At 53.6% G+C, this 19,966-nt stretch overlaps 1 protein-coding gene across 2 annotated transcripts in view; it reads left to right on the top strand.

Moving 5' to 3' along the window:
• PNPLA7 (patatin like domain 7, lysophospholipase) overlaps positions 1-13,768 on the top strand; it is a 131,332-nt gene extending 117,564 nt beyond the window's left edge. For both annotated transcript variants that reach the window (XM_084219657.1, XM_084219658.1), the window contains exons 32-36: positions 580-732; positions 3,261-3,368; positions 7,262-7,349; positions 11,909-12,009; positions 12,993-13,768. In XM_084219657.1, coding sequence (XP_084075783.1) covers positions 580-732; positions 3,261-3,368; positions 7,262-7,349; positions 11,909-12,009; positions 12,993-13,070 — 528 coding nt within the window. In that variant the 3' untranslated portion in view covers positions 13,071-13,768. The remainder of the gene's footprint in view (positions 1-579; positions 733-3,260; positions 3,369-7,261; positions 7,350-11,908; positions 12,010-12,992) is intronic.
• The last annotated feature ends 6,198 nt before the right edge of the window (positions 13,769-19,966 follow it).

The raw sequence follows: 19,966 nt of genomic DNA on the forward strand, positions 1-19,966 counted from the left end.
CCCAACTGCCAGAGTCAGAGCAGTCCCTGTCCCCTGTGTGTCAGGGTGGGGGCACAGCCCCATCCCATGGGGGCTCAGCCCTCCTGCAGTGCCAGCTGTGGTTCTGCTGCAGCAGGATCCTGCACAAGGGGGGAGTTTTCCTCTGCAGCTCCAGGGCTGCTGGAGATGGGCCTGCTCTCCCTCTGGGAATGCAGGGCAGGAGAAAGCTGCTCCTCTGGGAATGCAGTGGGCAAAGGCTGCTGTGCTGCTCCAGGGCAGATTGTATCCAGGTAGGAATGCTTGGCTCCTGCCCTGGGCACAGCATCTCCCCATGGGATGATGGAATTTGATCAGCCCTGCAGGGACACTCAGTGGCCATGGACAGCAGAGATCTGCTGGAGGGAGGATTGGCTGTGGGGGAGATAAAGGAAACTGCCCAGTGAACAGCAGAGAACTGCCCCAGCTCTGACAGATGGGGATAGAACTCACAGCCCCATTTCCAACCTGAGACACCAGCTCACTTCTCCCCCATGCTGAGCACACTGAGCACGTTCTGAAACCCACCTGGAGGAGCTGAATTTGTGAATTTATGCTGGGCAGGTGCTGAACATGGCTGAGATCCAGACACGTCTGGCCTACGTGTGCTGCGTGCGGCAGCTGGAGATGGTGAAGAACAGCGACTACTGCGAGTACATCCGGCCCCCCATCGACCGCTACGGCACCCTGGACTTCGGCAAGTTCGACGAGATCTGTGTGAGTGCCCCTGGCAGTGCAGGGCCTGGCCCTGCCCCTCTCGGCCCTGCCCCTCTCGGCCCTGCCCTTTACAGCTCTGCCCTTTACAGCTCTGCCCTTTACAGCTCTGCCCCTCACAGCTCTGCCCCTCACAGCTCTGCCCTTCACAGTTCTCCTCACATCCCTGCCCCTCACATCCCTGCCCCTCTCGGCCCTGTTCCTCACATCCCTGCCCAGCACGGCCCTGCCCCTCACTGCTCTGCTGCCCCTCTCGGCCCTGTCCCTCACGGCCCTGCCCCTCTCGGCCCTGCCCCTCACATGCCTGCCCCTCACATCTGTGCTCCTCACTGCTATACTGCCCCTCTCGGCCCTGTCCCTCACATCCCTGCCCCTCACATCCCTGCTCCTCACTGCTCTACTGCCCCTCTCGGCCCTGCCCCTCTCGGCCCTGCCCCTCACATCCCTGCCCCTCTCGGCCCTGTTCCTCACATCCCTGCCCCTCTCTGCCCTGCTCCTCACTGCTCTGCTGTCCCTCTCTGCCCTGCCCCTCTCTGCCCTGCTCCTCATTGCTCTGCTGCTGCTAATTAGTGCTGCAGCCAGTGCAGAGCGGGAGGAGTGCGTTGGCAGAGTGAATAATTGACACTCAATAATGCTGTGGAATGATATCCCAGCTGGGAGATTGGATTAGCAGCAGGAATTGAGTTTGTAATCTTGATTCTGTCATGACCTGTGAAGGGATGGGTTGCCTCGCTCTGTTGTGCGGTAGTTTGGGCTCAGCTGCTCGGTGAGAGCTGCTCTGGGCAGTTTTGGGGTTTGGCATTGCTGTGGGCTGGGGTTTGTCCTCACTTTCCCCTCCTCCTGGAGCTTGTTGTAGCATGAAAGGTTTGCAGAAATCTGTCAGGGAGGCCTTGAATCCTGGAAATAGAGGGAAACGTGAAAATACCTGGTTCTGTGAACACTTGAACACTTCTGTGAATTAAACATCATCCACAATTCTTCTGCACCCCTTGGAGGGTCAGGAAGGGGCACCAGTGTCAGGGTGTTGAAGTGGTGCTGCCAGGTCACACATTGCTGGCACTGGGTTGTGTTTGTTTGTGTCAGAGCCCAGCACGGGCAGAGCTGGCTCCAGGTGTGCAGGGAATTGTCCTGCTGACATAATCCAGTGTTCACAGCAGAAATGTCCCTGCTCAGGCAGGACAGCAAAACCATTCTGGCTCAGTGTCTCCTGTCAAGAAAGTGATTTTGCTGCCTCCTTCCATTCTTTGCCTGTTTTAGCCCTGCAGGCATCTTCAATGTCCAGATATTCCTTCAGAGCTTTGCTCCTCTCCCAGGCTGGAAAAGCACCTCTCCTCCTTGAAGTCAGTCTCCATTACACTTTAGTGAGAAACTGTGGTGCTCCTTAGCCTGCAGACTGATCTCTCTAGTCCTGGCTTAGCAAACACTGACCAGCCCCAGGAGCACATCTCAGCCCTGCAGATTCCCATCTGAGAGACTCCTTAGGACACACCAGCAGCTACTCCAAAACTCCAGCTGATTTCCCCAGTGTAAATATTTTCTCTGGGATATTTGGTGCCTCTTGGCTCCTGGGCAAACACTGCTGTCTGCTTGTGGATCTGGGACTTTGCTGATAAATAATTCTTTGTTCTTTGCCAGCTGGAGAGCCCTGGCTGATGTGAAAACCTTGAGAGACAGGTGTGATAGTTCATCACAGGAGCAGATCGTGAGCTGTCACATCTCTGCTCTGTTCTAATGTGCTGCTGTTAAAGAGATGTAAAAGCACCAGGCAAATTTTGTCAGTGCAATAAAACCTGAGAGAAGGGCAGTTCCTCACAAGTGTCACTGTCTGTGAGCAGGTTCTTGGCACCAGACACTGCAGGGATGGAGGGGCAGCACCTCCTGGATCCTCATTCCCTGCAGCACAGCTCAGTAACTTCTGTCCACAAGGGAACTTTAAACTGTGCTGTCCAAAGGGAAGGACAGTTCAGGCATTCCTTTATCCTTAGGGGCTGGGAAATAGTGTGGGGGGGTTAATTTCAGCTGTGTGCCTGGATTTTACAGGAGACAGAAATGGGCATCAGCATTTTCCAAGGAGCTGAAATCTCTCCCTGTCCAACCCCTCGTGTTCAGCCCCAAGCAGGAGTGGCTGTTCCTGTAGCTCAGCTTCTCCTGGCTCTTTGGGTCAGCCTGACCTGCCAGTGGCAGAGCTGTCAGCTTCTTTTTCTCCCCTTAATCACCCCCAGTCTGGGCTGGGATAGATGGTGGGAGGTGAATTCCAGCCCCAACGAAGGCTCTGAACCCTCATCCAAAAACTGGAAGAGAGACAACACCAGAGGTTTAGTGCTGCTGCCAGAACCAGGGCTGGAGATGGGACCCAGGGCTCCCAAAACCTGTTGCTCTGTCCTTCCCATTTGATTTTTCAGCATCATTTCTACTGTGTTCTGAGAAAGAGAATAAAACTTGGAGCAATGGGTCTGTTTTTTTCCAGTTGGTTCTGTGCTAATGGCAGTTATTAATTACTTTCTTTTCTCCTGATTATTTTTTTTTTCCAGGAAGTGGGATACCAGCATGGGAAAACTGTATTTAATGTGTGGTGCAGGAGTGGAGTCCTTGACAAGATGCTGAAGGACAGGCAAGAGACCTGCAAATCCAAAACTGATGTAAGTGCTCAGGGAAATGCTCTGAGCTCCTGGAGCTGCTCAGGGCTGGGGCAGGGGACAGTGACTGCCCTGAGGTCGGTTCACAGCTCAGTGCTCTGGATTTCCTGGCAGGGAAGTTCCAGTTGGTTTTAAGAAACAGTTATCACCTTTTTGAGGAATTTGGATAATATATGATAATATAAGGGCTCACTGTCCTTCCTCTCCTTTGAATCCCTCTGATTTGAAACCCAAGTGCTACAAAGGCTTCATGTTTTACCCAGTAATTCTTTTTTATCATCTTTTAGAGAGGGAAATGAGCAGTAATTTTTTAAGGGATGGCCAGAATGAATCATAGCTGTCATGAGCCTCACAGAGGGAAGTCAAGTGAGGTGAGAGATGACACTGAGGATTTGCAGCTCTCCAGGGGTGGGTGGCAGAGCACCTTGGCTCGGAGATAGGGAGAGGATGGATGGCAGGATGGACACTGGGCCAGGGACGAGGGGTGGATGATCCAAATCCAGGTGCCCTCATTGTCAGCAGAGGCTGTGAGTCACTGAGGGGTGGAAGTGACTCTACTGGGAGGAGGTGAATGTCACCCTCAGCTCCAGGGGGACTTCCCAGCATCAGATGGATCTGCCCACGCTGCCTGGCAGGGCCAGAGTGGCTCTGGAAGGAGCACACAGGGACTGAGCCCTGGAGGAAACCACTGGAGATCCATGAGCCTGAGGAGCCCCCAGACTCCTCAGCCTGGGGTTCCTCCCTGGGAGCACACCTGGATGAGGAGGTGCTTCAGTGTGGCTGCACAAGATGGGTCAGTCCACTTCTGGCACCTCCTGATCAGCCATGAGGGGCTGGGGTTCAGGTTTTGTGTTAAAGTTACAAGGAGAAGTCAAGGCAGGGAGAATTGTGTGTCTCAGAGTTGGCTGTGTCCTACTTCAGCCTTGCTTTTCTCACCAGCCAGTAAAAAGCCTCAAACATTTTCAGGGCTGTGACAGGCACTTCTTTTAAAGAAGACTGCTTTTTAAACTGCCCTTTTTACAGGATTCAGTAATGGAGGGGAATATTTCACTTAAATCATGCTATCACAGCAGCATGATGGACATTTATCACACCTACCCTGGCTTCTGTGGCACTTCAGTGCCCTGGAGAGCAAATCTGTCACCTCCTCATTGCAGACACATCCCAGCCCTGCACTCACTTGATAATGAGGCACCAAGTGCTGATTGCTGAGGTGCCACAGCATGGAAATAACGGGGTTGGGAGAGTGACTCACCAACCCTGCCAGGTTATGGAGCAGAAACCATGGGCTCTGTGCATCCCAGGGACCTGTGGGATCATCTGCTCATCCTCCTAAAATTCCAGAGCCCTCTAAAACCCAAGATTTTTGCATCTGACTTGTGTTGCAGGAGATTTATTTCTATGAAGTTACAACTGTTGCAGCTCCCACTGGGGTATTTTTCTTGCTTTTCTTAGTCCATTAGAGTCACTTAAGTCCTTTAGCTGTGTTATCTTCCAGGCAGAGCAGCTGATATTTTTAACTTGCCTTTCATTAGCAAAGGTTTTGATGCTTTATGTGTTTTAGTTCTTCATCTATTTCTGGAGTGTTCAACATCTGAGAACTGAGTGCCATTTCTTACTGTCTCGTTTCCATGTTGTGAGCATTGCAATTTTATTTAAAAATACAGATATTTAATAATTTAGATGCTTCTCCTTTGCTTTGATCATTTAGTCCTTGTTTATCTTGTCTCCAAAATGCAAATACTGAAGACACAAACAACAGGAACCTTACATAAACTTTACTTTGAGCAGCCCTTACTCCTCCCCAGTATGGAATGCTGCAGCACCATTAATTGGGTCTGCTTGAGGAAGTTCTGTCTGCTGAGCTATTATTCATGGTCAAAGCCAAATATAATCCAGTGGACTGCAATAGTAACTGTCTTTCTCCTCTAATTTATTTCATAAAGATTGTGCCAAAGAGAAAACTTTCCTCCTTGGAAAAAAAAATGTACCAGAGAAGTCTGAGAGTAGATTTCAGGTGGATGTGATGCACTTCTTTGCTTTGTGTTATCTGATGGGAGGGTGATTTTGTCCTTAGCAGTAGTGAGAGGAAGCACTGAAACACTAAACTCCTGTTTGTAAAGCACCATACCAGTGTGGGAAGACACCTGGTTTCCCACAAGTGATTTTCCAGTCCTGGTGCTGAGGCTTTGGGTGCAGGTGCCCTCAAAGAGGCTGACCTGGGGGACAGATGCTTCTGAGGGTGCAGTCCCACTTCATTCCCATCCTTCCTCACCACAGGAGCTGCTGATGGTTTTCCTGGGGCACACTTGGGTGCTGGGCCCTGCAGGATTTTGTTCAGCTGTTCATTTAGAGCCCTGGGCTTCCATCCCATCCAAAGCCTGTCCCTGCTTCCAGGGGTAGCCTGGCACTTCTGCCCGAGTGCTCTGTGCAGCCACCTTGTCCTCCTGGGTTCTGGGGTGCAGGGACAGCCTCAGACCTGGCTGTGTCCCTGTGGTGTCCCTCACTGAGCTGTGTGGCACAGGCTGGAGCTGTCAAGGAGCTCTTCTTCCCTGTCCTGGGAAGGAGCTTCCTGCAGATGCTGCACTGGGAACGTTCAGGTTGGATGTTCAAAGTGAGCCTGGGCTGACTCATCCTTTCCAGCAGTTCCTTAACAGTCACAATGAGCTTCCCAACTTCTTTATGTTTTAAGGTGTGTGTCCTGAGCTGCTGCTGTTCCATTTCATACAGGTACCTTTTCATTCCCTCCAGGCTTTCTCTGCCCCCATTGCTTGTCCTGGATCTGCTCTGTGCTGTGGCTGTTCTAAATTACATCAAAATCAGCTACAGATGAAAGGTCAACTGAGAGCATTTTGCTGCAGCAGCAATGGGCTGCTGCTGTGACCCCACAGGGGTTGTGTGATTCACAGAGGAGCAGAGGATTGTTCACAAACCCCGTGTTAGGAAGCTGCCCTGGCTGGGAGCACATGGGCAGGTCTGGGTGTTTGGGAACACAAGTGGCACAGCAATTCCTGGCAGCCCAGTTCCCTCTGCCAGCTCTCCCCCATCCCCTTCCTCTGGGTTGGGGTTGTTATTGTGTCCATTAAACTCACTGGGTTTAAAAAAGGATGAGAGGTGTTCAGGTGTCCTCCTGGTTACCTTGTGCCCACCCCAGAGAGGATGGGGGGGCTGCAGGAAGCCTGAGAGGGCTCTTAAATGCCAAAGTTGGGTTTTCTTGGAGGAGACACTGGAGCAAGAACTTCTCAAAATAGAGATCCCTCAGCCCACTGCTTGGATGAGACAGAGTGAGAATAGCAAGGGTTTACTGGAGAGAGGAATTGCAGTGGGAGATGTCTCTGCAGGCTCTGGCTCGCTGCAGCACCTCCAGCTCTGGGGCTTTTAGGGGTCCCTGGGGGTCCTGGTCTCCCCAGTGCCCACCTGTCCCTGCAGCCTCTGTGGCATCACTCCAGCTGAGGGATGGGCCACTGTGTGTCCCACCTGGTCACCTTCTTCCAGAAGCTCCCTCGGGGCTGCACCTGGCCCAGGCAGTCCCTCTCACAGAGGGACCCTGATGGAGAAAAACACATGGAGTGAGCTCTGTCCATGCCAGGGCCCAGCCCCTTCTGTGCCTGTCTCTGGGGTCTTTTTAATAAGGCTTCTTGTTGTGTGGGTGGAGTAAGAGCCATTAAAAGCATGTCCCACTGTTGGGAATCCCATCTCTGCCACCAGACCTGCCTCAGGAGAGCTGTTTGCAGGATTTCTCACTGATGAGTAATGAGGGGGCAGCTGTGGAGAATTTGTGCGTCTGGAGCTTTGTCTGTTCAATATCATTTTTATACAGTCTCGACTTGTTTGGATTTTCTGTGTACATTTCTGTGAACATTTGCTGACAAACCTTCAACTTCTCTGTGTTGCAGAATGTGACCTGTCCCACCACGTCCTTCACAGACCTGGCTGAGATCGTGTCCCGCATCGAGCCCGTCAAGGCTCCTCCGCTGGCCGACGGTGAGGGACAAGAGGGGGGGACGAGGGACAGCTCCTGCCTGCCTGCCCTCCCCTCCCCTCCCCGTGCTCAGTGAGGGGCCTGCTGGGCACTGCCAGCCACTCCCTGCTCCCCTCAGAGCCCTGGCCCTCTGTGTCCCCCTCCTGCCACCTCCTCTGGGACAGCGGGATCGGTCGGGGTGTCCTCAGCACCTGCTGCCAGCCTCTTCCTGGGCAGCTCCCAGGGGGGAATAATCCCTGCTGGAGTCTCAGCTGAGGGAATAACACAAGTGGCAGCTCAGCTTTCATCCCCTTAGGCTGTCCTGTGCCCTTCTTCTGGCTCCATCCTCAGCCCTGTTGGGCAGGAGGAGGCTGAGTTAAAGCCCTGCCCCAAGGATGTTGGGCTGGGGGCAGCCTGAGTTAAAGCCCTGCCCCAAGGATGTTTTCCCATGTTGGATTGGGGGGAGGCTGAGTTAAAGCCCTGCCCCAAGGATGTTTTCCCTGCTGTCGAGAGTAGGATCAGGAGTGACTCACTGGCTCCAGTGCTTTTTGTGTGCTCCTGGTGTGGGAGCAGCAGTGAATTGGTGAGGAGCAGGTAGCAGGAGCAGGTGAGTAGCAGCTCCTGCATGGTGACACAGAGGTGCTCTGTGCCCCATGCTAGCCCTGCCCTGCAGAGCAGCTCCCTGGTTATGGAGCTTCCTGATCCAAAAGGATCCTTGCAGGCCTGAAACCCCTGAGTGTGTCACCAGGGCTGGAGCTCTTTCTAAACAGTCTCTTCCCCTCCTCCTGATTCTTGTTCCTGCAGAGGGAAAGCTAAAGTTAGCAGTGCTCCCATCTGTGACTGTTTGCAGAGATGTCCCTGTGGTAATTTGAAATGCTAATTACAATCATATGCCTTATGAAGAAAATATTAATCAAATGTGGTTGAAGCAGCCATTGTGAATAAGAGTGAAGAGTTCATGGTATGTGGTTATTTAAGGCTCAGGCACTGAGACTTGCTGAGATTTCACCAGAGCACTGGGACAGATCCTCCTCCTTTCTGGAGCTCCTGATGATTCCCTGTTAGGCTCCTGCTTTCTGCTGGGCAGGGCTGTGGATGGAGTGTGGCAGATGGACCTGGCACCTTCTGAGCTGAGGAGGGGCAGTGCAGGGGCTGCTGGGCATGGGTGGCACGGGCAGGGGCCACGTGCTCCTCATGGGTGCTGAAATCCCTTGGCTGTAGGCTCTGAGGAGGGGGTGGCAGCAGAGTTGTGCATGTGCTGGGCAGGATCCTTTGTGTTCTGCCGTGTGGCTGAAGGGACCCTGGCCATGACTGGGTGGCAGTGACAGCAGTGACATTCTTTGGTGTCCTCTGTGCATGAGACACTTGCTAAAGAGCTGTGGGGGAAGGTCTGTGGTGAGGTGAGCTCAGGTGGAGGGTGGCACCTCCCTGCAGTGGCCTTGTGGCTCTCAGGGGCTGGTGAGCTCTGACATTGCTCTGCTCTGGGGGTGAGGGGGCTCTGAGGCTTGTGACCTGGGGAGGGGAGGGGACAGGGAGCTGCTTGGGGGCCTGGCTGTGACCCTGCACTGTCACCTTTGTTCTCCCTGGAAATCCCTTCCTGAGAGAGGTCTTGGATCACAGAGGCTGAGAAAGGCTCTGCCTGTTCTGACAGCACACTGCAGGTCTCGGGCTGGCTGGGAAATCCTGGCAGTAATTTTGTTCTAAAGCAAGGAAAGGGGAAGGCTCAAGTTCTGATGGATGGGGAAGGGTCAGCACAGAGGGTGAGAAGCCCTGGATGGGGCAGGAGTTGTGTGGGCTTTGTGGGAAAAGGGCAGGGGAAATTGTGGGGAAAGGACAAGGGAATTCCTTCTCCTCTCTTGAGCACACTGAGAGCACTGACCAAAATCATTAAAAAGTTTTTAAAAAGGGAGCCTGTGCCTCAGGCAGGGCTGAGCAGAGGGACCTGAGTGCCAGAGTGCTGGGACACAGGTGTCTCATTTCACAGCAGTGTTGGTGGCCCTGTTCCCATTCTCCATCCCCACATTCCCTCAGCCAGCATCATCCCTCTGCCCAGCTGTGGTTTGGACTCAAAGAGCTGTGGCTGTGGCCAGGGGAGTTCAGGTGTCACTTTTGGGGGTGGCTCTGTCACATCCCTGCTTAGGCTCCCCCCGTGAGGGATTGCTGAGCCCAGGAGATGCAGCACTTGTAGCAATGGTCATTTGTGGAGGAGAAATGTTCATGGTGCTGTCAAATGCCTGGGTTTGCCATTCCGCTGGAGCACGAGACATCCCAGCGCCTCTCAAGGGACACAATTAGCAGGCACCAGCCACCTCTGCATCTTTGCTGCTTAAAAAGAACTTTCCTGGAGCAGCACTAACGCAGCTGAGGCTGTGCTGAGCTTCCAGGTGCTGAGTGACCCCTCCAGCCACACCACAGCTGTTCCCAGCTGGGGGTTCCCTGCAGGAATCAGCCACAAAGCAAAAACACCCCAGCTGCAGGAGCATGAGCAGATCTCTGGGTAGGAAATGCCCTTCCTGCCAGGAATGTGCTCACCCTGCTCAGGGCAGGCTTGGGGACCTTCCCAGGGTGGAATCTCCTCCAGTCTGACTCTTTGGGTGGTGCTGAGTTGAACAGAGCAGCAAGGCCTTGGTCCTGCTTGGTGCTTTTGGGGGGTTTTGTAGTTCCCAGAGCAGTCACTGTGAGCCTCAGCCTTGATGGAAGGTGATGTTTTGGGACAGGGCCACCTCCTGCTCTCCTTTTCCCCCTCCAGCACCCAGAGCTGTGCTGTGAGGGATGTGAGAAGGGTGGCTCTTGGTTCTGTGTCTGTAGAAGGACCTGTTAAATGCTGAGTAGTGCTGGGAGAATCAAGGAATTTGGTCTTGATGGCAGCTGGTTTTATTGGAGGTATAAATTCCAAACTCTTGTTTGTGGTGTCTCTTGCTGTTCAGATGAGTTTCCAGTTTCTCTGGTGTATTTTATCAAAGATTATCATTAGTGTTTTTAGTAAAAGCTAACAATCATTCTCTAATTCACAGTAAAAAAAAAAAACAAAATCAAAACTAAAAATAATAAAAGAAAAAAAAGACCTAATGTCTTTCATTCCAATGTTCTAGCAGTTGGTTGTAGTTATGTGCTAGGAGAAAAGGCTGTGGAACAGACTGTGCTGTTGTCTTCAGCATGGAGCAGATGCTATTGGTGGCTCCCAGGAGAAATACTTAATCAAGGATCTGGTTTAAACAGGAGCCCCTCTCTTCACCAGTGGGCTGCATCCAGGTAGTGCCTCAGAGCACACTGGAATTAGCTCAGGAAAGGGGAAGAAGAGCTGATGTCACGCAAATGTGATTTTAATGGTGACCATAAAATGTCATTTTTATGCCTTAAGCTGCATCCTGAAGCTCTGGGTGCCAGCAGAGGAAGGTGCTGCCTGCCAGGGGCTCTGCCCTGCTGCCCACGTGCCCTGGTGTCACCAGTGGCTGGGACAGGCTCTGCAGGGGCTGGGGGGAGCTGGGACCATCAATGGCTCCCCCAGCCCAGCACATTCCTGGAGTTGCTGTGGGGAGCCAGCCCTGGTGCAGGGGGAGTCATAAAAGAGTTTGAGTTGGGAGGAACCTTAAAGCTCATCCACTTCCACCCCTGCCCTGGCAGGGACACCTCCCACTGTCCCAGGTGCTCCCAGCCCTGTCCAGCCTGGCCTTGGGCACTGCCAGGGATCCAGGGGCAGCCACAGCTGCTCTGGGCACCCTGTGCCAGGGCCTGCCCACCCTGCCAGGGAACAATTCCAATTCCCAATATCCCATCTGTCTTTATCTTCCTTAAGGCCATTCCCCCTTGTTCTGTTCCTCCAGGCCCTTGGGAGGTCCTGCTCCTGCTGCTTGTTTTGCAGATCCTCCAGGTGACCTCCAGATGCTGGGAGAAGTGTTGGCTCTGCCCTGATGTGGGAACAGGCTGGGGCTGGGACCTTCCTTGCACATCCTGCTGCTGTGCACAGCTCTTGAGACTCTCTAAATTATGTTAATCTGCTGGATTACTGAAGAAAGCAAGTGATTGTCCTCTGCAGAGAGGAAGGGAATGTAAATGTCACTGTCCCTGTGGAGCAGAGATTGTGAGACACTCAGTTATCAGCTCCACAGCAGGCAGAGCTCACCCTAAGCCTGGGATCCCTGCTCCCAGAGCCTGTGACCACAGGAGTTTGGCTTGGCAGCTCAGAGGCTTCTGAAGGTGTCCCACGGGTCTGGTTGGGCTGAGGGGTGGAACACAGCAGTTGTGCTGTGAAGGGCATTCTCCAGGGAGCATCCCCCCAAAACCTGTGTCCTTCTGGGAGCTGGCACCCACTACAGTGACCTGAACAGTGGGACAGGGCTGCTGTGCTCTAGTTCCTTGGATTCTGGAGGGGTGTAAGACACCAGCTGACAGAGAGGACGTGGTTTATTTATGTGCTGGGGAGCTGAGATCTGTGTGTGAGCAGTCCCAGTTCACTGAGCTGCAGAGAGCTGCTGGCACTGTCCTGCCTGTGCTCAGTGACAGCGGCACTCATTCCTCTCCCAGCTTCCTCTGCCTCTCTGCTTGCCAGTTAAACCCTGTGCTTTGTGTCTTCTCTCTTCAGATGAGTCAGACTACCAGACTGAGTATGAGGAAGAAGTTCTGGACAGCCAGAAGGATGATTACCTCGACTTCAGCAACCAGGCTGAGGAAGACTCTGACTCGGTATGAACCCCTCTGGAACAGGCAGAGGCCTTCATTGTTGGGTCCTGGCTGAATGGTGTCAGGTGGATGTGTTGGGAGAGATGCTGAGGGGAGCATCTGGGAGGGGCTGGCTGAGGAGGACTGTGCAGAATTGCTTTTTCTTACTACAGACACTAAATGGCACATGCTCACCGTCCTCAGGCCAGTCCCTGCCACGTGTGGCAAAACCTGGCCACAGTTAAATCCTGGTCCTGCAGCTCTCTGGGTTTGCTCATGAGGTGGCTCAGGGCTGGAGAGGCTGAGGGAGCTGCTTGCTCCAGCCTGGAGGAGAGGAGGTGAAGGGAGGATCTGTCAGCAGGGTGGGTAGGGAGAAAGTGGTTATGCAGGAGAAGGTGGTTATGGAGGAGGTGCCCATCAAAAAGCCTGGAGGGACAGGCACATTATGTGCTGAAGGAATCCCTCCCTGGGGCCAGTGGGAAGTGCTGGCCTGTACACACAGCTGACACCCACCCTGGGCTGTGTGGAGAGAGATGGAAACTCCACCCTTGTAGATATTTGAAAAGCAAACCCCTAAAGAACCAGCTCCAGCACTTGAGCCAGCCCTGCTTAGAGCAGATGACTGGGTTTATCTTCCAGAGGCCCCTTCCAAGCACAGGGGTTTGATTCTGTAGGACAGCAGGCCCACCCTAAGGTAACTGTGAGACCAGGTGTGCTGAGCAGCACAGCTCAGACAGGTCACATCCCTGCTGCTCTGACTGCAGCAGGGTTTGGAAGGTGCCTGTTGTGTTAGTCATGAACAGTTCCTCAGTGGGAGCACAGCATGGATGGAGAAGGGGCCATGTGAGGGTGTCAGATGGTGTCAGTATTTTCAGAGAGGAGCTGGGGTGGTGGGGTTTCTGTTTGCTGGGCTTACCTAAGCTGGTGGAAAGGAGGTGAAGAGGCCAGGTTTTATCAGCTCAGAGAGGATGCTGAAGTTTCAGTTTGTGCTTCCTTTTCTCCTGCAGGATGAGGAGATGCAGCTGAGGAAGCGCAGGAATGTGCCCGGCGGGGAGGGCCAGAGCAGCACGGGAGAGCCGGGGTAGAGCTGGGAGAGGCCGAGCTGCCAGCTGGGAGCCACAGCCCAAACTGCTGACAGAGCAGCCCTATTTATTTATTTAATGCTTCACCAAACCAAACAAGGCCCAGATGAATGAAGCCAGAGTTCATCCTTCTCCAGCCAGGGCCGGGCACTCAGCACCACCTGCACCGAGTCCTTTGGAGCTCTGGGCAAGGGGGCTGCCGTGGGCCCTGCTCCTTCCTACAGGTGCCAGGAGCAGCAGTTTTTGATCACAGACTGGCAGAGGGGAAATGTGCAGTTCAAAGCTGCCTGGATTCTTGCTGCTGTGTTTTTAGGCACTGTTTTTACTGCCAATGCCCAAAGAATGCCGGGGACCTCCTCCTGCAAGGTGCTGGGAGGGCTCCGGGCAGCAGCACTGGAGAGAGGGAGGGGTTTGTGGGTTGCAGCCTTGCTTTCTTTTCACACGAATCAGGTAACTGTGTAATTAACTCCTCAGTGACTTCCAACCATGTACTGGTGAGCAATGCTCTGACAGGAGCAAATCTGAATGTATTTCACTTTGAATCTAAACCTAAGAAATCATTGTGAAGAGTGGCCATAGAGCCTGGATCCTCGAGTTAGCAGAACATTGACTGACAGATCATGGAGCTGACACTTGCTGGGCAACTCTGGAATCACCACTTGGCTGTACTTGCCCTGTTGAAATAAAGTTATTTTGCTGGATGGAAATGTCTCTGTTTCTTTGCATCAGGTCCTACAAAGAGAAAAGTTTTCAACAACTAAGAGCCCAACTTGCCTCTGCTTATCTCAGAGTTGCAAAGGAGCACACACAGTTTCCAGCTGCTCAGCCCAGCAGGAGTCACTCCAGCTATTGTCAGGCACTGAGAAGAAATCTCCAGTGCTCTGTCCCCAGGGCTGGAGCTATTCTGGCAGTTGGATCCTGTCCAGACACCCCCTGGTGCGGGCTCAGCTCGTGTCACATCTGTCATTGCCAGTGGCTGCATAACCAAGCTGATTCTTGCTTTATGGCAGCTCCAGCTCAGCCCCAGCTGTAGGTGCTGTTTCCTTGAAGGGATTTGTCATCAACCAGAGATTTGTCATCAACCAGAGCACCAAGGACACCCCCAGAGCTGCTTCCTTCCCTCAGCTCTCCTGGCTCTCCAGGCATCACCAGAGCTGGGCAGCACCCTAGGGCCAGGAGCATGTTTGGTGAGGACTGGAGTTGTAAAAGCTGTGAATTGTGACCTCTTCTCTGCATTTAACCTCCTTTCCTCTGCTCTACCTGCCCTGCATTGTGCTTTCCTCTGTCACAGAATCCCAGACTGGCTTGGGTGGGAAGGGACCTTAAAGCCCATCCGATGCCACCCATGCCATGGGCAGGGGCACCTTCCACTGTCCCAGACTGCCCCAAACCCTGTCCAGCCCGGCCTTGGACACTGCCAGGGATGGGGCATGTCCATGAATGTGCTGCCTGTGCCCAGGGAGGCTGCTCCTCTTACACAAAATGTTATTTTCAAGTGTCAGAGCCCCAGTGTTTTGTTCTCAGGTGAGACCACCCAGCCTGGCAGCATCTCCATGTGGCCCATGGCCATCCAGAAGCAATGGAAGCAGTTGGAAGCCTTCCCTGCAAGAATCATGCAGACCTTTGATGCAGATTTTGGTTGATGCAGTTGTACAGAATGTGTTGCAGTCACTGGAGGCTTTTCCCTGCTATTGCAAAGAATTCATTCTTACAAAGAAAACTTGAAAATGGCTTTAGAAGTGAAGGTAGAGATTGAATTTCTGTTGGGGCTGGTTACAGGAGGGGGGTGCTGGGTATGGGAAAGGCTCTAAGCTGGGACCAAGCCTGAAAGTGAGCACAGGTGGGTGCAGGTGGGTGCCCACCTTCCAGCACGTCTGCTCTGGGCAAACATGCAGCAGCAGAATTCAGAGATTTGATTTTTTGGTGATGGATTGGCAAACCAGATGTGAGGCTCTTCAGTGTCTGTTTATAGGTGGTTACACTCCAGGAACCTCTCCCTGGAAAATGGGGATTAGAACTGGAGCACAAACCCCAGAGATAACCAAGGTCCTCTGGCTGCCTTTACCAATCCCCTCCTGGGACATCTGCCTGCAAAGGATAAAGCCAAAAGCAAAAGTGCCTTCAGCTGAGGCTGGATCCAACCTGCTGGCAACGGACAGACTGTGATGGTCACAGCCCTGTGCTGTGCTCTGGAGCAGGGACTGATTCCACGTGTTCCCTCTGCCCAGGGCAGCCCCAGCTGGGCAGAACAAGCACCATGGGTTTTGTGCAGAAGAATGAGAGCTCTGTCAGCCTGAGCCCAGCTGCTCTTGTTCCAGGAGAGCTCTTCCCCTCTGTTCAAACAGGTAATTCATTTCCAAGCTGTGTGTGTTCCCTACAAACATCCTGGCAGCCAGACGTGCTCCGGGAGCCTGGGTGGGAACTGCTGGGCTCATTGAGGGACTCACAGAAAACAGACAAATACTGGGCTGCTGAGTGTGCTAATTAGAGCCTCTCTATTTGCTTTGTGCCCTGTACCATGGGAGAACAGCACTTAGTTCAGATGTATGAACTCAGGAGATGAACCTCTGATGTGAGACTGAAAGTCTCTCCTAAATAATTGATCATGTTTTTCCTCCCTCCTGCATCTTTTGTAGCTGAGTTACGAAATTGTCCAGCTAATGTCCAGCTGAGCTAGCTGGACATTAAACCAATCTGTTCTTCCATGCTGAGGAATGTAAACCCATAATGGGACAAATCTAAAAGCAGAATTGTTTTTCTCCATCCTGCTTTGCTGCTGTCTGGGTCCCAGAGGTGACCGTGTGTGCAATTCCATCTCAGGAGGTTTTAATCAATCCCTGCCCACATGGACAGCTGCCCCGCCCCAAGGAGACCGTGCTGTGTCACCCCCTTGTCCCCCAGGCTCTGCTGTGCTGGAAATGCAGTGGGAGGAGGGTGCTTGGAAGAGCCTGAGACTCCTGGCCTGGGCCAGGTGCAGGCTTTGCCTGGGAACCACCCTGCAGTTTCTTTATGGGTGTGTGACATCCCCATGAATGTGAAATCTGACCAGAAGTTGGATGAATTTCTCTTTGCTGGAAGAGCTGAAGCAGTTGGCGAGGTTTCATTGTGGGTGAGAAGGACACAGAGCTTGTTCCCACAACAAATCTGGTGCCAGCCAGTGCCAACTCTGGGGCAGCAGGGTCAGAGCAAGGTCCTAAGGAGCCACAGCCACAAGCAGGGCTTTTTCCCCTAGGAACAGTAGGAATGTTCCCCTCAAAACCTTTTGGTGGCACATCTTGGGGGGAGGAATGCCTTGACTGAGCTTTCAGAAATGTCTTCCAGTGATGGATTCACAGCAGATCAAGCCCCCATCCTGAGCCTCCTGCAAGCAGCTGGAGTGGGGGAGCACCCCCAGGCTCTGCAGTGACCAGGGTATTGCACAAAGGGACTCAAGGCAGGGGTTTGGGAACCAGGTTCTGTCTGGGTTTGAAAAGCCAAGCTGAGGAAGGCAGGAGCCTCCCCTGAAATGGAAAATGCAAACCCCCTCCCTCTGAATTGTTATAATTTTGAAATTAAGGGGCTATCAGGCAAAGATATGGGAGTGGGAATAAAAGTTCTTTACTAGGGAAATTTAAATAAAAATTCAGTAATACAAAACAACAAACAAACAAACAAACAAAAACCCAAAACAAACAAACAAAAAACCAACAACAACAAAAAAAACCCCAAAACCCAACTGCCAGAGTCAGAGCCTGCCCTGTCCCCTGTGTGTCAGGGTGGGGGCACAGCCCCATCCCAGGGGGGCTCAGCCCTCCTGCAGTGCCAGCTGTGGTTCTGCTGCAGCAGGATCCTGCACAAGGGGGGAGTTTTCCTCTGCAGCTCCAGGGCTGCTGGAGATGGGCCTGCTCTCCCTCTGGGAATGCAGGGCAGGAGAAAGCTGCTCCTCTGGGAATGCAGGGGGCAAAGGCTGCTGTGCTGTTCCAGGGCAGATTGTATCCAGGTAGGAATGCTTGGCTCCTGCCCTGGGCAGAGCATCTCCCCATGGGATGATGGAATTTGATCAGCCCTGCAGGGACACTCAGTGGCCATGGACAGCAGAGATCTCCTGCAGGGAGGGTTGGCTGTGGGGGAGATAAAGAAAACTGCCCAGTGAACAGAGAGAACTGCCCAGCTCTGACAGATGGGGATAGAACACACACCCCCGGGGACATCTTGCATTTGCAACCTAGGACAGCTTCCCTCTGGAGAGGGAATGCCATGGAGTTTGGGCTTGTCCCCACCAAGAGCTGATGGCAGTGGCACTCCTGTCCCCAGGGCAGCACCCTGGGGCTTGGTGCAAGCAACAAACTCAGCTGCTTCCTTAAAGCAGCCACACGAGCTCCTAGAGAATCCCCAGTGGGGTTTAGAAAGAAGGAACACGTGGCAGCTGGAAGCACCTGTCCAAACCCTCCAGGAAGCCCTGCCCAGGCTGGGGAGAGCTTTGATCTTAGCAGTGGGGCTCTGGCTCCTGCCCAGCTGGTTGTGACAGCTCCTGCTGTGGCTTCTCAGATTTCTGTCCCTGCGTGGAGCCGATGTGTCCGTGCAGCCCCTCCGGGCTCTGCTCCCCAGGCAGGGACAGCCAGGCTGGGGTGGGGCCCAGCGATGCTCCTTCCCTGGCAGACGTCATTCTGCCTGCGTGCTGTTCCCAAATTAATCTCATCCTATTCCCTCGTGCTCCCTGACCTCCCCCAACGTGTGATTTTCCCTGCCTGCTGCCCGAGGGCTGTGTTTGAGCTGTCGAGATGCGGGGGCTTGGCTGCGCCGCTGGGTTTCACTCGCTGTCGCTGGAAGAGCTGTGAGAAAATCAGCAAACAAGAAATAGATGGAAAATATTTTCCTCTCCCTCCAGGGCTCCACGTGGCAGGACTGGCACCTGCCAGTGCCACTATCCTGAGAGCCCCACCAAAATATGGCCGTGGGGTGCCAGCTTTCAGCATGGGACAGTGGTGTGGTGACCCAGGGCAGGAGGCACTGGCACAGGTAAGGTGGTACTTGAGGAACAGAATTTTGGGGTGTTTTGCTGACACCAAAGCCATAAATATCCCTTTTGCTGGCACCTCCCATAAATATCCCTTCCCAGCTGATGGCTGGTTCTGCTGCCACTAGGACTGGTGGGGTTTGTGTTTGTGCTCTTTGGCCCTGTCCCCTCCTCAGGTCATGGAGGGTGTGACCCTCTTTTTCCCAGTGGCCTTACTTTGGGTTTTAGAACAGAATACACCATAAAGACCCATATGTGTCTGCCAGGAGGGTGCCTGAAGGTTCCTTGCAGGCAGCAGGAGCAACATTCCAAACGCTTGGAAGGCACCTGTGGCCCGAGTGTCACTTAGCTCAGACATGGCATTTGCACATGGCAGAGCCACAGTCACCACTCACCACTGCCACCAATGTCAGCAGGGACAGCTTTTAATTAAGCCTAATGCACTCAGGGGTTGTGGATAGGAATGAGCTTCCCATCAGGAAGCAGCTGGGCCCCCAGCTCTGGAGAGGCAGGGGTTTATCCCTAAGGAGCACCATTTGTGTCCATTGTGCCCTCTAGACAGAGCTGTGCTGAGCCCTGGATGGCACAAAGCCCCTGGCACCAGGCAGGAGTCAGTACTGGTGAGGTACAAATGCTGGCAGTGCTGCTGGAAATCCTGTTTTTTGGGAATTTGTCCCTGGCAGTGTGGCTGCCAGGGAGGGAGGCTCAGAGCCCTGCGGATGCCGCTCTCCTGGCGGGGCTGAGCACAGCTCCCCGCTGCAGCACGCGGGCAGGGGATAATTTGGGATCAGCAAGAACACCAAATGTGCATCAATTTTAAATGTACCATAAATGACACATTTTTTCCTTGGATTAGGCACATTGGATGTGATGCACAGAGCCAGGGGAATGTGTTGAGTAAGGCTGGTGCATTTCAAGCAGCCCTGACCTGGGCGAGCTCTGAGCTGTGCCTATGCCTGAGCACGTTGCTGCTGCATAGGCCCCTTTGGGGGTCACAGTGACCCCAAATGCCCTGTTGGCCCTTGGCATTGCCTGCCAGGCTGCTCCCAGGGAGGCACAGTGAGGTCCTCTGTGGCACTGGCTGTGTCTGCAGCTGTGTTTGCATCGTGTGAGGTTTTGCCCCACCCGGCACGTGAGCGTCCACTCTGCGTGGGCTGAGCTGCCAGACCCTCCTTGCAGTGACTACTGGCTGCCCCAAGGCACAGGCTCTCAGGGGAAGGTTTCAGCTGCTCAGTGCCACGGCCAGAAGGGCTGTTTCTGCCTTTGGAATGAGAGTTTGCCCAGCCTGTGCGGGGTGTTGGCCCTTGCGTGGTTGGAGGAATCAGGACATGTGTCAGCTCAGTTGTCCTTGGCATCATTGTTCTCAGTCCTGTCTAGGTGCCTTCCCCTCTCCCACTGCTGTGGGTCTGCTCCCCCAGTGTGTGACCACGTTGTTGCTGCTGCTCCCCTCCCCAGTTAGGTGCTGGAGTAGCTGGAAGTGGTGGGTTGGTGACTTCTCTGCCTCTCTCTTCTCTTTTCACCCTGAAACTAGTGCCCCATGGCTCATCTCCAGCGCTGTCACCTCGTGGCTGTAAAATCCACCCCCTTCCATTGCATCTTTGCTGGAAATAGAAAGCTTTTAACACAGCAAAGTTCAGAAAAGCTTCTAAAGCTGGGCTGGCAAAGTGATGGACCCCTGGGATTTCGGGGGTAATGAGGCAGGAAAGAGCTGGCAAGGAGGAGTTGTGCCAGCCTCGTGGGTCGGTGCCTGGGCTGCAGCCACGGGTGCTGACACGGGGCTGCACAGCCCAGGCAGGCACAGCCACCTCCGAGACTCCTGCTGGGACACGTTCGTGGAGCTGAAGAGGTTTTGGTGCTGAAAGCAGAGGGGAGAGCTGAGCTTTGCAGCAGTTGTTGGGGTCAG

Source organism: Fringilla coelebs (genome assembly GCF_963513975.1).
Source record: "Fringilla coelebs genome assembly, chromosome: 21".
NCBI classification, from domain to species: domain Eukaryota; kingdom Metazoa; phylum Chordata; class Aves; order Passeriformes; family Fringillidae; genus Fringilla; species Fringilla coelebs.